Genomic DNA, 16,581 nt, shown 5'->3' with positions numbered 1-16,581 from the left:
ATGTCAAACAGCTTATGAAGGGGCTCTAAGATTGAGAATGGACAACGAAATCTTTTATCATTGGTATCTTTATCTGCCTTAAATTGGTGATTATTTAAAGGAGCACCACTTGAAAGCTGGTGTGCTATGTTTGAGTTTTAATTCTATGGTCATATTGCCCCCCCCCCACACACACACACTTTCTGTTCTTTAAGGGAACAAGAAAAAACGTCCATTAGGTAGTTCACATTTGTGAAGATAGGGAATAGAATTTGGACTTCTTTTTAGTTGTACTTGTGGCTATTTAAATAGTGATAAATTCTGTTTGAATTTATAGAAATTTGACATTTGCATCCACTTTTAAGAAGTAAACAGCTCCATGTCTTTGCCCTACTATGTATGTTTGTTTGTTCATTTTTTTTCATTTATTGCTCAAGTTCTGTCTCTATTATCTCTCTGGGAAAATAAGTTTCTTTAAGTTAGGAAAAAGTGTGTACAGTAGTCTTTTATATTATTACTATAAACTTTGAGATCTTTAACCATAACTGATAGTAAGAGTGGAAAGAAATATAACAGTTTATAATTAAATTATTTTATGGATGGTGTGTGTGTGTGTGTGTGTGTGTGTGTGTTCCAGATTAGGGGGTTTATGTATTACATTTTTACTGTACAGAAAGTATAAGCAATGCTTTTCAAACTGGAATAAATTTTGTTATACATCTAATTTAACATGACTTTCTATTTTTCCCCCTTTTTGTTCATTTGAATTCAGCAGTTTCCTTTCAACCAGAGGCCATATTAAGAATAATATTCTTATTTTGAGTCAGTGGATATTTTGAGTCAGATAATTTTTTATTATAGGGGTATTCTTTTTGCACTGCAGGCTATTTACAACAGCCTGAGGCTTTTACTCACATAGTAGGAACCTGCCCCTCCATCACTATCACCAAGTGTAGAGCCAAAGTTATCTCCAGGGAACTGGAGCATGATTGTTCTCATAGACAATCACCATTCTGTAGCAAATAATCGTTTCTAAGGCTTTGCTGCAATGATGCAAGTAGTTTTTTTCTGGCAGAAACCAATTATAGCTATATTATCCAATAGTTTAAAAGAAATTCTATAAATTTGACTAAATGTAATATAACGATGATGGTAATGATAGTAAAGATGATGACAAACATTCCGGCATTGCCTAAGGTTTCTATATGATTTATTTTCTATAATCCTTGTAATGTTTCTGAATATATCTAATAATGGCATCCCCATTTTAAAGATGAAAAAATAGGGGCTAGAGTGATAGCAGGTAGGGCATCTCTTGCACGAGGCTGGCATGGATTCAATTCTCGACATCCTATATGACACCCTGAGCCTGTCAGGTATAATTTTTGAGTGCAGAACCAGTAGTATCCCTTGAGTGCCACCAGGTGTGACCAAACAAATAAACAAACAAAGATGAAAAGCTAAGTTACAAAAATGACTACCTTGTCTAGAGTTGCATGTATATATTAAGAGACAGTCAGGGAATAGGAGTAATAATAGTACAGTGAAGCTATTGTACATCTATTTTGGTTGGTCTCTGGCATCCCATGTGATCTCATGAGCTGCTGAGATTAATTATTGAACACAGAGCCAGGAATAACCATGAGCACCACCAGGTGTGCCCCCTAAAAAAGGATAGTTAGGCCCATGTTTAGGATATGTAATTTTGGGATCAATTTGAAGGATTACTTGGTTTTTGGAAGTTTCCTGTATTATTTATTTTCCAAGTGGTGTTCAAGGTGCCCTGTGACATTCCCAGTGATACTGAGCCTACTAGATCCATGGCTTAATGCTAGGGTTTAGAATACAGTGTACTGGAATTCTGAGTACCCACCTGGTCCATGTAGCTCTGCTCCAGTGACATCATGGCCATACTTGGAAACTAGATATTTTAAGAAATGGTTACACATATTTTGATTTTGAATTTTTTTCTGGTCTAGGTAGTATTGGCAAATAATATCTTGGATGAAAAAATTTAGTTGCAACTTATTTTTTAGGGGGTGACCCAGCAGGGTTTAGGGATTACTTCTGCGAAACAATGCTTTAAACCCGACCTATACTATGTCTCTGGCCCCATAATGATACCATTTGTTTGACTTGATTTAGCTATCGATGATTAATATTGTTGCTATCATTATCTGAGAAAAATACTTTTTCATGTAAAGTGGTTTATAAGTTTAATGTATCTTTCAATCTTTTCAATGTATTTTTTAGATTTTTCATCATATAGAGATTATAAATACAGAAATAATTCTAATAAATGTTATTTTTTAGTTCTATTGCATATTCATTTTTAAAAGGTGATGATGACCTCATTCATAAAAGCAACATGTCCTTCCTGAACACTTGCCAGGGTAGTCAAGACTATTAGCATTTGTTTACATTCAATACCAGAAAATATTGGCAAAAGTCCTATTGTTTTTTTTTCCTTGTGACATGTGATTTTACAAAGATGCTGTAATATAAATTTTATGGAACAGAAAGTTCCTATTTCTATGTAGAACCAAAGTGAGGTATGTGCTCCCAAAGCATTAATGACTCCTAGTAGATTAAGTAACTAAAAAAAAAAAATCTAAGAATGAGCCAATTAGAGTAAATAATGGGGATTCCAGTAATAAATGTATAGTACATACACTTGAAGGTTTCATCGTTTTCTTTGATTTGCTTCACCTCACTTATCATTTCCTCCCACTCATCTCGCCATTGGAATTTCAGTCTTGAGAATCTTCTGGCTGTCCTTTCATAACTCTCTTAATTAAAGTCCCCCCACATTCTCCATCCATGTGGTTGATTTTAAAATATAATAGCTTTGGGATGCAATATATAATGTTAATTGGAGCTCTGCATGTGTATAAGCAAACTGATTTAAAACTCTACATTCCCATATATTTCAGATTGGCAAAAGCAAATTAGGGCTGTGTTATTTTAAAGCTGTACTGAAAAGTATTTTATCATTCTTTGATATTCATTGTTCTACATATTCAGATATTTTAAGAAGTAATCTTTATGGGAGGAGAGGAAATTTGGACAACACCCAGTTATACTTAGGGACTAGTAGTGTTTCTGCTCTGGAATTACCCCCAGGCAGTGCTTCTGGGTCCTTATGCAGGGTGTGGGACCCAACCCACCTATTCATAGGCAACAGTACATTAACTCCTGCACTGTCTCTCTAGTATCTATCTCTGTGCCACATAAAATTATTCTTGAAGTCAAATTTTATCCTATAATTCACATAATTAGATATTAAAACAAAATGAATATTAAAGTATCCTTAACATTTTCTTCTTTTTTGCTGTGATTCTCATTTGTTCTCTCAGTTAGTTCTTTTAGAAATTAATTTTTAAAATTTTTATTATATTTATTTACACACCATGATTACAAATATGATTGTAGTTGTATGATTACAGTCATATAAAGATCACCCCCCTTCACCAGTGCAAGATTCCCACCACCAATTTCCCAGATCTCCCTCCTCTCCAACCTACCCACACCTGTACTCGAGACAGGCTTTCTAGTTCAACTGAGTTTCAAAGTCTGGGCATTCAAACTAGATTCTGAAGCAAAGAGATAAGAAGTTCAATGTTTTTGTTTTATATTAATTTTTATTTTTTATTAAGACACTGATTTATAAAATGATTTATAGTTTAGTTTTAGGCATACCATGTTCTCAGCACCAATACCACAACCAGTGTCAACTTCTCTGCAAGGTTCCCTACTGCACCCCTCCCCTAAGCATGCTTCCTTGAATGACACATTTTTAAGTTTGGTTCTTGTGATTTGGATTTTCATCTTTCCTGTTGCTGATTCTGCAATTTGGATGTATCGCTCTACCACCCACCACTGTGCGCTACTAATGTGATGAAGTCCTGGGCCCCTGTTCCCATTACTTCCTTTTTCCTTACCTTTCCCTCTCAGTCCTTCCTAGTTCAGTATTCTAAGGCCAATGGTAAAAGGTCCTTTAAAACTTAAAAAACCAATAAGAACTGTCTAGAGGCACATTTTATGTCACCTAACTCCCTTATAACAAATGTAAGGGACAAGAGGTGCAGAATGTAGCACTCAGTGGTTAAATACTTTCCTTATGTGTGTGAAGTACTGGTGAGAGGTGGGAAAAGTCACAGAGTCACTTTCATTTTGGTTTGTTTGTAGAGGGACGATTTGATTTTGTTTCTTTAATGTTTAGAAAATGTTTCATTGAGGGTTCTAAGAAGATATATAACAAAAGACTATAATGGGACTTATTTTAAATGAACTAAATATCTTGCTACTGATGCTATGGATCTTATAAATTCATGTCTTTAAGGTTAAGTTTACTAAACAGTGATTTTGACAAAAGTGTTCTGAGCTGTGCATGTCTGGTTATTTGTACATCTTAAGCAACCAATAACACATACCTTCCCTAAAATCTTAGCCCTGTTCCAACTTGTTTTGTGTTACTGGGCAAGTTGCTTTCCTCCACAGAAACATACAATTTATGAGGCATTCTCACATGCATTAAGATCATAAAGAGGAATTAGATATGCTTCTCTTCCCTGAGCTCAGACAGGGAGGAAAGTGACATTTAAGAATATAATTAAAACATATTTTGACGGTGGGCACAGATTACATTTTCCTGAGCTGTTGGCCCCATTAGTGAACTTTTTAGTTATTATAATATGGAACAGTTTCCTATAGGTTATACTAAAGAAAAAAACTAAAAGTTGAGTCCACATGCTGCAGAATTTTTTTTAAAGCAACTTTGGGTAGGAAAGTAGAGTGCTTTCCTTACAACTGAAATACCCTGTTTTAGTTGTTCTCTTTTTATTGGGGGGCACACCCATTTGACTCACAGGGGTTACTACTCCTGGCTATGGGCTCAGAAGTCACTTCTGGCTTGGGGGACCATATGGGACACCAGGGGATAGAACTGCAGTCTGTCCTAGGCTAGCACTCACAAGGCAGACGCCTTACCTCTAGCACCACCTCTCCGGCCCTAGTTTTTCTCTTGATAATACTTAACAAGATAGGAGAGGCACTCCTTACAAATTCACACTGTTTGGGGTTTTTTATTTGTATGTTTATTTGGGGGCTGTATTTCCTACTACTTGGTTCTTATACCTGGTTTTGTGCTTAGGGATTGAGAGACAGTAAATTGGGTCAAATTTTGTATTTGCCATGTATAACCTGAGTTCTAACCCTAGGAGCAAAGTTGGTTCCCAAACACTTCCAGGACTGATCCCTGAGCAAAGTGCCAATAATATCCCTAAGCATAGATATTATGGTCTCAAAACAAAATAATGTTGCCTCCCAATAAAAGATTCTACCTTACTAACAGTATGCACATGTATGCCCATACATTCATCTGTTCATTCATGAATCAATTTGTATATACATACAACTCTTCATTCGTCCATCCATCCATCCATCCATCCATCCATCCATCCATCCACCCATAAGTCTTCATTTTTCCAATCTGTCTCCTCTCTTGAAAGAACAAAAATCGAATGTTCACAAGATATGAACAAGGCTGCTACTATTTTTTTTGTATAACATTAATTTTTTTCTTTGTATAATTATATTTGAAACTTAAGTAATGAAAACAATAAGAAATTATTGATATATCTTATAGTACCTATGTTACCATTAGAATTGTTCTTTATATTGTAGACTAGATTTTATCTATATATAAAAGCATTTTACTTTCAACAAAAACACTTTGTCCACTATATGCAAACATTGTTGTAGTTATAATAATAAAGAATTAAGAAAAATGCCCTTGAATAATTTTAAAATGAAATATGGAGAACTAGCAATCATTTTTAAAACTAAAACTACTAAATTGCAGTTCTTTTGGTTTGGGTTTTTTTTGTTTTTGTTTTTTAAGTCACACCCAGCTGTGCTCAGGGGTTACTTCTGGCTCTACCCTCAGAAATTGCTCCTGGCAGGCTCAAGGGATCATATAGGATGCCGGGATTCGAACCACCATCCTTCAGCATGCAAGGCAAATGCCCTGCCTCTATGCTATCTCTCTGGCCCCTAAAGTGCAGTTTTTAAGCTCACAGGAAGTAAAGATGTTCTGTTTATGTTTTGCTCTACTACATAAAGATTTGGCCACCATATGTAGCTTGGTTGTCTGGGTTGAAATAAAGTGGTTTAGTCATTTTAAAGCAATATGGTCCTGTCTGTATAAATATTAAATGCAATGTTTTTAATTTATAGTAAAAAGAAAACCTTCCTCCTCCCTTCCTTTCCACTTTCCTACCTTCTTTCTTCTCTCCACTTCTTTCCAACCTTCCTTCACCCTTCCCCCCTCAACTCTTTTTTTTTTTTTTTTTTGTTTTTTTTGTTTTTTGTTTTTTTTTTTGGTTGTTGGGCCACAGCAGTGACTCTCAGGGGTTACTCCTGGCTATGTGCGCAGAAATTGTTCCTGTCTCGGGGGACCATATGAAATGCCAGGGAATGAACCAAGTTTCTTCTTAGGTTAGCACATGGAAGGCAAACGCCCTACCACTTGCGCCACTGATCTGGCCCAGCACCCCCCCATTTCTTTTCCCTCTTTCCATCCCTCCTTTACTTCCTTCCCCCTTTCCTCCATTCTTTTCTTTCTTCTCCCTATCCATTGTTTCTTTCTTACTAGGAGTGAGGTCAAAGCCTCCATAAATATACAGTAATGGAGTTTGTCCTTGGAAAACCATATGACTATTGAAAGTATTAAATATATTCATGAGTAATTGATTTCATCTATCCCCTTCCCCACCAAAAACATTACATGAATTAAATTAATTCATTAATTAAATTAAATGAATTAAATAAAAGATTAAATGAATTAAAGTTAAAGTTCCACATCACAATCTGAATTCATGGTTAGGTTCAGCCTACTTATTGTACTGAAAGTGTGCTTACATTTGTAAGTAATTCTTCTTCAACTAATTACATGTTCAAGAGTTTACCTGAACGACTTTCTAGATCATTTACTGGGATCTGTTCATTCTCTACGTCCTAAGTCCCACAAAAAAACTTCTCGGGAGACAGTAGCATTTATGTTTTTTATGCACTGTCAGATTCTGCAATCATTTAGTGATGAAGATACATTCTTTGAAAGCAGCTCTGGCTAAGATTAGAGACCTATTCATTTCCACATTTCGTAATTCTAGAGTACGTTTCATAAAATCACTTATAACTAATAGGTATGCATAGATTAATTATAAAGTCATAGACAAAATTTTTCTTTTTATTCTAGAACACTAAATTATTCCTGCAATATCTTGATTTTCATTTAGCTAAATAATGCAAAAGTACTTTTTTGGGAATACTGGCTTCTAGTTTTTCATAGTATAATTATAAGATGTCTAAGCAAATGAAAAATTGTTTGCCTCTTGGGGCAAAAGCCCTAGTATAGTAGTTAAGGTGCTTTCTTTGCAGAATGCCAACCTATGTTTTACCCCACATTCTTTATGGTCCCCAAGCCTGCCAGGAGTATTTTCTATACAGACAGAGCCAGTAGTAACCCTAAACTCTGTTGGTTGTGCCCCACCAAAAAAAAAAAAAAAAAAAAAGCTTTGTCTTCTTTTTTGTATTGTACCTTTGAAATAAAGTTTGTTCTACAGATAAGAAAATACTGTATATGATTTTGTATGTATAGTTAAATAAATATTGCCTAGAAAATAGAATTATTTGTGAGGATAACTATCATGTAAAAACAACTGAGGCAGTTTTTAAACACATCTCTGTTCCTCTTTTTAAGATACGAGGAGGAAAGCTCATGATCACTTATACCCGTAAAAGTGATGCTGGCAAGTACGTTTGCGTTGGTACCAACATGGTTGGGGAGCGTGAGAGTGAAGTAGCAGAGCTGACTGTTTTAGGTAAGTGTCATTTCTTTTTCCTGATCTGTTTATTTTTTTAAATATAAATTTTATTTTGACCATATTGACTTACATATATTTCACAGTAATATTTTAGGTACAGATGAACATTGAATCAGGGGAATTCCCAACACCAAATTTGTCCTCCCTCCACCTCCGTCCCCATCTTGCATCCCATATCCCCCACCCTCACCCCCCCCCCGGGCTGCTAGAATGAGTGGTCCCCTCTGTGTCTAGCTTACTATTTAGTAATAATAAGTCTATTTGGTCCGGGTACTCTCTCTTATCCCCCCCATTTGAGAGGCCGAACTAGATAGTTCATATGTGGTTTTGTTTATTTTAAGGTATGCTTCTTAATGTAGTTGTTTCTTTGTTAACTTTGTATTTATTTGGGGGGGAGGGACCAAATCCAGTGGCGATCAGGGGTTAATCCTGCCTCTACACTCAGATATCGCTCCTGGCAGACTCAGGAACAATATGGGATGCCAGGGATTGAACCCAGGTCAGTTCCAGGTCAGCCATCTGCAAAACAAATGCCCTACTGTTGTGCTATCTGTCACTCTGGCTTCTAATTCCTCCTGGCTTGAGTGACCATATGGAACTCTGGGGAATCAAACCAAGGTTCATCCTAGGTCAGCCACATGCAGGCAAACACCGTCCCGCTGCACCACCACTTTGCCCCCACTTTTTTTTTTAACTTTTTTTTTATTAATTGACGTGCTAAATGTAATTGAGTTTCAAATACTGTATGTGGTTGATGTACTACCATGTACTACATGTACCCACTTTCTACTAAGAGGGCCAAGTGCTCCACAAGGACCAAGCACCATTGTTTTTAATACCTTCCCAACTCAATTGTGTCATTCCTTCCATTGTTTTGACTTTGACCCTTTGTTCCTACCTTTCTATGCATCTTGAAAACCCATATGTGAGAGAGATCATTTTGTATCCAACTCTGTTCTTACCGAATATCTAGTGTGACCTTGAGATTTTAAACTTCATCCTGTGATGACCCTTTGTCATTTTAGAGAGACCCTCATTTGTGAAAAGACCTAGTAACTTGGCTGTAACTGTAGATGACATTGCAGAATTTAAATGTGAGGCCCGAGGTGATCCTGTACCTACAGTACGATGGAGAAAAGATGATGGAGAACTGCCCAAAGCCAGGTACAGTCCAGAATTCTTTAATTCATCCAGTCTGTATTTCTGTGCTTCTTATCACACCATTCGAATGTCACAAGAACAGTAATTGTCACAGACGCCTTCCTGGTCAGGGGCCAGACAAAATTCTAGAAATGCTTAAGAGTCAGGAGGTTGCCGCAGTTTTCAAGAGTTTCAGATAAGAGCTATTTCTTCATAATCTTGATCTGCCCCGGGACCCCTTGTAAAATGTTTTGTTTCTCAAATGCTTCCTCTTGTTTCAAACCAGATCACAGTAACAGTTGGGAAAGGTAGAATGGCACAGCTTTAAAACAAATGAAGCAATTATAAAGTAGCTTCCTTTTCCTTATCTGAAATAACACTGGGGAATGGTGGAAAGAAGGTGAGCTTTTCTTGGTATCTGTCAGTTCCTTAAATTGGCTTGGAGCAGAGATAAACTTTCAGCCTTTGTGAATGAGGCTGTGAAATAAAACCATCTTTTTTTAAAGGCCTTATTTAGTGGATCCATAAATGAGCAAACATGCATTAAGCCACGCATAGTTTGACTTTTTAAAACAGTAGCTAAAGCATAGTTTTCTTTTCGTAAGATGCTTAGAAAAAGGATAAATGTATACATATATCTTAAATTACATATCACACTCTTTTATGCATAAAAGAAAACTTGTGGGGCAGAAAATCAGGAGTTTTTAAAGGAAATGACATCTTTGCATGTCATACATTTTTATACATGAATATGTGTCAATATAAAATATGTATATTACTTAAGTCATATTTAACAGTCACTTGTGTGTAATTTGAATGTAAAGTTCATGGTATATCACACAAAACTGTTACAAATTTGGAAATACTGGGACAAGGTTGTCAGGTTTAATACATATAGAATTTTGAACCACATTGTATATATCATGAGGCAAATGAATTACTATAAACTAAACCATTTTTAGATAGAATATTTTAAAGTAAGAAAATGACATTTTGGAACTGTGGGCCTTACATTACTCTTGGAGAGGTTAGTAGCTGGGTCACTAGTGTTCCTCGTATAGTGATATGAATTATAAGAACTGAAAGAGAAGATAAAGATAGGGTCATAGTGTAGAATAAATTGTTGAATTTTATCTCAGGTAACAATAGATGACAGCACTTGATATTTTGTTAGCTACTAAGAGCTAGCAATGGACAATAGAATGTGTAGAAAGAGTTGATTCCTGTGATAGCATAAACAAAGAAACCTTTATTTAAGATATCAAATATCGGGGCTGGAGAGATAGCATGGAGGTGAGGCGTTTGCCTTTCATACAGAAGGATGGTGGTTCGAATCCCGGCATCCCATATGGTCCCTTATGCCTGCCAGGGGTGATTTCTGAGCATGGAGCCAGCAGTAAACCCTGAGCGCTGCTGGGTGTGACCCAAAGACAAAAGCAAAACAAAAAAAAAACAAAAAAAAAGATATCAAATATCAAAAAAGTGTTATCAAATATCCTATTCCTAGGAATAAAATGTATATTGATTAATCATTTGATAATATGAGTTAGACTTTAGACAGTTATAATGAAGGTCAAAATATTCATGAAATGGATCGACATAATTAAATATCTTTTTTTATTAATATCTTTAAGCACCATGTTTTTAGTTGGATTTCAGTCATAAAAACATATACCCCCCCTTCTCCAGTGCAACCTTCCCACCACCAATGCCCCTCATCTCCCTCCTGCCTGACCACATGCCTGTCTTGTATTTCTCTCACTCATTACCATTGTCATGAGAGTTGTTGGTGGTATAGTTATTTCTCTAACTGAACTCACCATCCTTTTCGGTAAAGTTCATATCCTGGCCCGGACCTTCCAAACCTCATCTCTGTTGTCTCTATGTATTATTACAATAATGTCTTTTATTTTTCTTAAATCCCATAGATGAAAGTGAAGATTAGAGTAATAGCTAAACAAAAATTAAGTTCAAGGTGAGGGACAAAGCAAGTGGACTCTAGAATGAAGTTTCTGAGTTCAAATATCAACTCAACCCACTAAATTGGTAGAGAGAGCAGCAAGATTACCTTGTTACCTATTTTCTTGTGCCTCAGTTTTTCATCTGCTAAATGATGCTGAGCATACTACTTTATATTATAGGAGTAAGAAGTGAAAAAGATAAAAGCTATACAAACACTTTTATAACCCCATCTAATAAAAGCTACTAATGACCACTCTTGGCTGTACTGTGAGTATAGTATCTTGTGGAAATAATTGTCAACTTGAACAAAATGTTGTATTTGTTATGCAAATTCACATTAATATCTGATTTCCACATCAATATAAAGATAGACCCATTCCTATTTGTATGCTAACTTTATAGAAGGCTACTTTGCCTTGCACGCAGAAGACCCTGGATGGACCCAGGTTCAATCCCTGCCATCCCATATGGTCCCTGAGCCTGCCAGGAGCTATTTCTAAGTGTAGAGCCAGGAATAACTGCTGAGCACGACTGGAAGTGGCCCCCCCAAAAAAAACTTCTGTAGTGAATGTTGCAGAGATCTGATGTTTACATGCATCAGATTGGTAGAAATGGGATCTTTCTTCTCAAAAGTCATTTAACTCTGCTTTCATATTTGTCACTAGATATGAAATTAGAGACGACCATACCTTGAAAATTCGGAAGGTGATGGCTGGTGATATGGGGTCATATACATGTGTTGCAGAAAATATGGTTGGAAAAGCAGAAGCATCAGCTACTCTCACTGTCCAAGGTATGATTTGGTAAATGTGCTATTGTGGTTATTTTATGATAGGAAAGTTAACGGTGATATATTTATTTATTTGTTTACATTTAATGATTAGAATAAAGTATATTGAATGTATTTAAAAATGTTATAAATATTTTATTTTCACACATTAAAATTATTATTTTGCTATGGGAGATCTATAAGCAGCAGTTATAAGATATATAATTACATTATAAAATTATGGATATTTCTTTTCTGGAAAAAATACTAGAGAATAAATTGATTTAATCTTGGTCTTGAAGCACAGATGCTTTTAATTTTACAGTTAAATTATAGCAATTTCTATGAAAAATTTGACTTTGGATGGAAGCAAACATACTAATTTTTTTTCAGATTATGTTAAGGTTCTGTAGCTTTTAAACACTAAATGAAAATGTAAAGTCAATCCAGAGAGTAGAGGCTTTGCTATTATTTTCTGTGATTTCTGTTCACCTAATATTTGTCTTAGCAGACAAGTTTTAAAGAATAAGTAATTTATTTTTATACTTCTATAATTTGATGACGATGATTTGACATTATATTAACCAATTTATTGTGTTATATTCTTCTATGACCACAAACCTTTGTATATTAGTCATGTCTAAAACTCATATGCAGAACTAGTTCTGTCACCTCCTTTAAATCCTCCTTTAAACAGATAATTTTTATTCTTATAATCTCCTCTTCCCCCCCCCATGATGTCATTCTGATGATTTCTCACTGTCACATCAAATGTATTTCACTTGATTTTTTATTTTTTGTTTTTTTTTAGGGACACATTGTTTATTATGGGATTTGAGAGATAATTTTAGAGACAATTGAATTTGAAAGACAATTGAGAGACTCTTTATTGGTGAACAAAATCTCCTGTTTTCACAAGTACATATCATAAACACGGGTCTTGGCCATACGTCACTTAGCTTGTCTCTGAATCTCATATTAGCAGCATTGGTACTGTCATCTTTTCTGAACACTATCTCCTTCAAGTTTATTACGAAGAAAAAGGTGGCCGTTGAGAGAGTGTCTACTGTGGGCTTTCTACTAAAGAGGCTTGTGGGCATTTTAACTATATGAAAAGAATAAAGAATATTTCCCTCTTGTCTCTAAAGCCATTATGTCCCACTTTGGGGGTTTTTAGATCAGCCTCATCAAAACAATATAAGGGAAAGAAAAAATTAGATCAAGAGCAAACATTTGATTTCTAAGACCAAGACTATGCCTCTTTAATCTGACTTGGACCTGAGTTCCACATTAGGCTTTACATTTAGAAAATCATAAATTTAAGAGATGTCAGATTGGAGTTCAACAGCCCTCTAGAGGAAGTGAAAGTAGTTAACGATGAATACTAGACATGATAAGGTGTGTCTGTCTCCAGACCATTGTGACAGGGAGGTTGTCTGTCACATTAGTCAGTGAGATGAGCTTCACTTCATGGTTTAATGTCTTTTTACCTGGCAGTCTGACACTTTAATAGCCATTTGGCTATGTCTACCTTAATACTGAAATCAAAATAGTTTCTTTCTGCAATTATAAATTCACTTCCAAAGCTAATTCAACCTTAAGTTTCCTTGTGAAACTCTTTCTAAGCTTGGATTTCAGTGGATATATTAACACACACAGCAGGTCTAAATGATCAAATCCACAAACTACTTAAGGAATTTGGATTTTTTTTCAACGACATTGGACTTTCTATAACTTGTGAAAGATCTGCTTATTTTTGTGAAGGGGTTATTTTATTAAAATATTAAATTATGCATAACATCACTGTAAAAATATAAATCTCTTTAACATGCTTGAATAGTATACAAAATATGTCAAGGAAAGTAATGAATTTCCCAATTGCAAAACATAACTGTGTAAAGAAAGAAGGACATTTCTCAATGAAATTTGAGAAGTCAGATCATTTTTTTCTTTATTTGAGATTAAATACTGAAAAATTTACTTCTAAGGAAACTAATCAGAAATTAATTCACTTGATAGCAGGAAATGTTTACAATAAAAAATTCAGTAATATAGTTGTTTATCATCCCCATATTTTATTTCCACACGTAAAATATCAGACTCAATATGCGTTGTAAATAATCATCTTCTTCAGTCCTTAGTGATTATTTAATTCTGAAATTCAAGGCTAAGCAAGAAATCTGTGTGTTCCAGGTAGAAACTATGGGGAAAAATCTCTGAGATATGTGAGACTAGTTGAGCTGTTCTCCCAGTAGAGATGTGACTAATTGAAAAAAGCCCTGACCTGAGACTTGGCTCTTTTCTCCACTCATATTACAGTTTTGTCTTTGGGAGACTCTCTATGTGTTACTTTCTTGACTTAAAGAGCCTTGACTTTTATCTTTCTGTATTCTTTGCAGTCATTCACATATTACTGGGTAATTCATTTATACTTGATCTAATAAAATATTGTTAAAATTGGAAATAATAACTATGGGCTTCAAATGTTTGCTTGAATAGCAAAAACATCTCAAGATTGTCCTAAGGAGAAAAGATGAAGAGCTTCAGGTGGTTTGATGCTAAGTGTCATGGCAGTTTTAGTGGATCATAATTGAAGAACTTGTCATCAATGATAGCTACTTCATAGACTTGTTTGAAAGGGAATAAAGCCACACCCAGGGATAGTCAGGTTTTTCTAAACATTTTGAAGCTGCTTTCATTAAATATAGAAAATATTGACCATGCTCTAAAATAATAAGATTTAGAAAAAAAAATCTATTTTTTTTTTTTTTTGGTTTTTGGGCCACACCTGGTAATGCACAGGGGTTACTCCTGGCTATGTGCTCAGAAGTTGCTCCTGGCTTGGGGGACCATATGGGATGCCGGGGGATCGAACCGCGGTCCGTCCAAGGCTAGCGCAGGCAAGGCAGGCACCTTACCTTTAGCGCCACCACCCGGACCCAGAAAAAAAAAATCTAAATTAGATGTAATACCTCAATTTTCTTTTCAAAAAATGTTTAAGCAGGGGCCAGAGCAATAGCACAGCAGGTAGGGCATTTGTCTTACATGTGGCCAACTCAGGTTTGATCCCTGGCATAACATATGGTCCCTCGAGCTTTCCAGGAGTGATTTCTCAGTGCAGAGCCAGGAGTAACCACTGATTGCAACCAGATGTGGCCCACAAACAAACAAATAAAAGCATATAAGCAAATAAATTCAAGAATCTTAGAATGAAGAATTACTGCAGTTATAAAATTCAGGGCATTGATTTTTTTTTTCTTTAGAATTTTGGAATTGCTAGATCTGGGAAACGTATGTTAAAAAATAATTGTATAAATAAGAGCATGGCCAGAGGAGTCAATTTAGCTGAATCCCTTTTCTGTCAATTGCCAGCTGGATGACATGGAGAGGGTTGTATGAATTCCCTGAACTTAAGTTGTTCCATGTATAAAATTGATATAGTTTTATTTCCTTATATCCCTTTTATAAGAATTATGCTAAATTATGTATTGAAAATGTTGAACATATTTTCTATTACAAAGGACATGTAATAAATATAAGAAACATTATACAAGTTTTTATATTGATGGATTTCTTTCTTAATTGTAATAGTTTTTGTCTATTTGTTATGGAAAAGAGTAATGTTCAAAAATTTTTACTCAGATGAATTTTTATCTGCTATTGTAAAAAATAGGTATTGATTATTTAACAAAAATAGATTACTTAAAAGTTTGTTTAAATATGAACCCATTTTAATTTGGGGAAGTGTGGGTCACACCCAGCAGTACTCAACTATTTCTTTGCATAGTTACAACCTCTTACAGTGGACATTAGCAGTGTCCAGGTGCCCATCTGTGCAACAGAGAATCATACTTGGATCAAGAGTCTTAACCCTTGTACTGTCTGGTTCATAAAGCATATTTTCTTTCCTTCCTCCCTCCTTCCTTCCCTCTCTTTCTCCCTCTTTATTTCCCTTCCTCCCTTCCTTGTTATCTCCCTTCCTCCCTACCTACCTCTCTAACTTTTTTTCTTCCTTCATTCCCTTCCTTCCTTCCTTCCTTTTCTTTTTTCATCCCAACTTCCCAGACATGTACAGGAAAGGAGGTATGAGAGTCAACTGGCCAGCAGTTCAGTGTATGGCTCTAGGAACTCAGTATTGCTCTGGCCTTCCAACATTAGAGATACTGGGTTACTCAGTTACCCAGAAATGCTTTGAGACTTCAGGGCCACATCCAGTAGTGGTGCCTGGGATGTAACCAGATCAGTTTATGGCAGACATGTGCCCTGATGGCTATATTATCTTAGGATCCAAACATTATAATTTAATAGAATCATTTACTGGGTTTAAGAGTAAATATTTTGTTTTTTATTAATGATGTCAAAGCTATTCTTTGATGTTCATGTTTTACAAAATAATTTTAATTAGTGAATATTATGAACAATTGGAAATAGAAATATTAAAAGACTTTTTCTGTGCAAGAAGGTGTTATTATGATGGAAATTCTCTCAACAGGGATATTTTTCTCAACTCTGGTTCTATTGCCTCCAAGGGTGACTATATTCCAACTATTTGATGTCTTGACATCTAGGTATAGCTTTGCATAAAATAGAGGTAGTTTTTGTTATTTATTATGATTGGTAAGATTATGTCAAGACATTTTATTCTCCTTCATGACCATTTGGAAACTTCAGTGAACCATTTTAACCCATGAGCAAAGTATCAAGTTTCAAACCCTGTTAATAGAAAGTCAGTTATTCCCTAAATCTATACATCATACATATCTCAGATAACATTAGCTGGGTAATTTTTTGAGCAGATGACTGTCAGATCCATTAATGATCACCCTAATACAGGAGATTTTATTT

General features: G+C 35.3%; 1 protein-coding gene across 1 annotated transcript in view; it reads left to right on the top strand.

The window, feature by feature from the left end:
* The window catches only part of ROBO1 (roundabout guidance receptor 1), a 945,902-nt gene that overhangs the window by 825,660 nt on the left and 103,661 nt on the right, over nucleotides 1–16,581 (top strand). The window contains 3 exon segments of the mRNA XM_049785492.1: nucleotides 7,742–7,862; nucleotides 8,891–9,029; nucleotides 11,633–11,760. Of these exon segments, the coding sequence (XP_049641449.1) occupies nucleotides 7,742–7,862; nucleotides 8,891–9,029; nucleotides 11,633–11,760 (388 nt within the window).

Source organism: Suncus etruscus, chromosome 13 (assembly GCF_024139225.1).
Source record: "Suncus etruscus isolate mSunEtr1 chromosome 13, mSunEtr1.pri.cur, whole genome shotgun sequence".
NCBI lineage: Eukaryota > Metazoa > Chordata > Mammalia > Eulipotyphla > Soricidae > Suncus > Suncus etruscus.
Note: the sequence above shows the minus strand (reverse complement) of the source record. Positions and strands in the feature narration are given on the sequence as shown.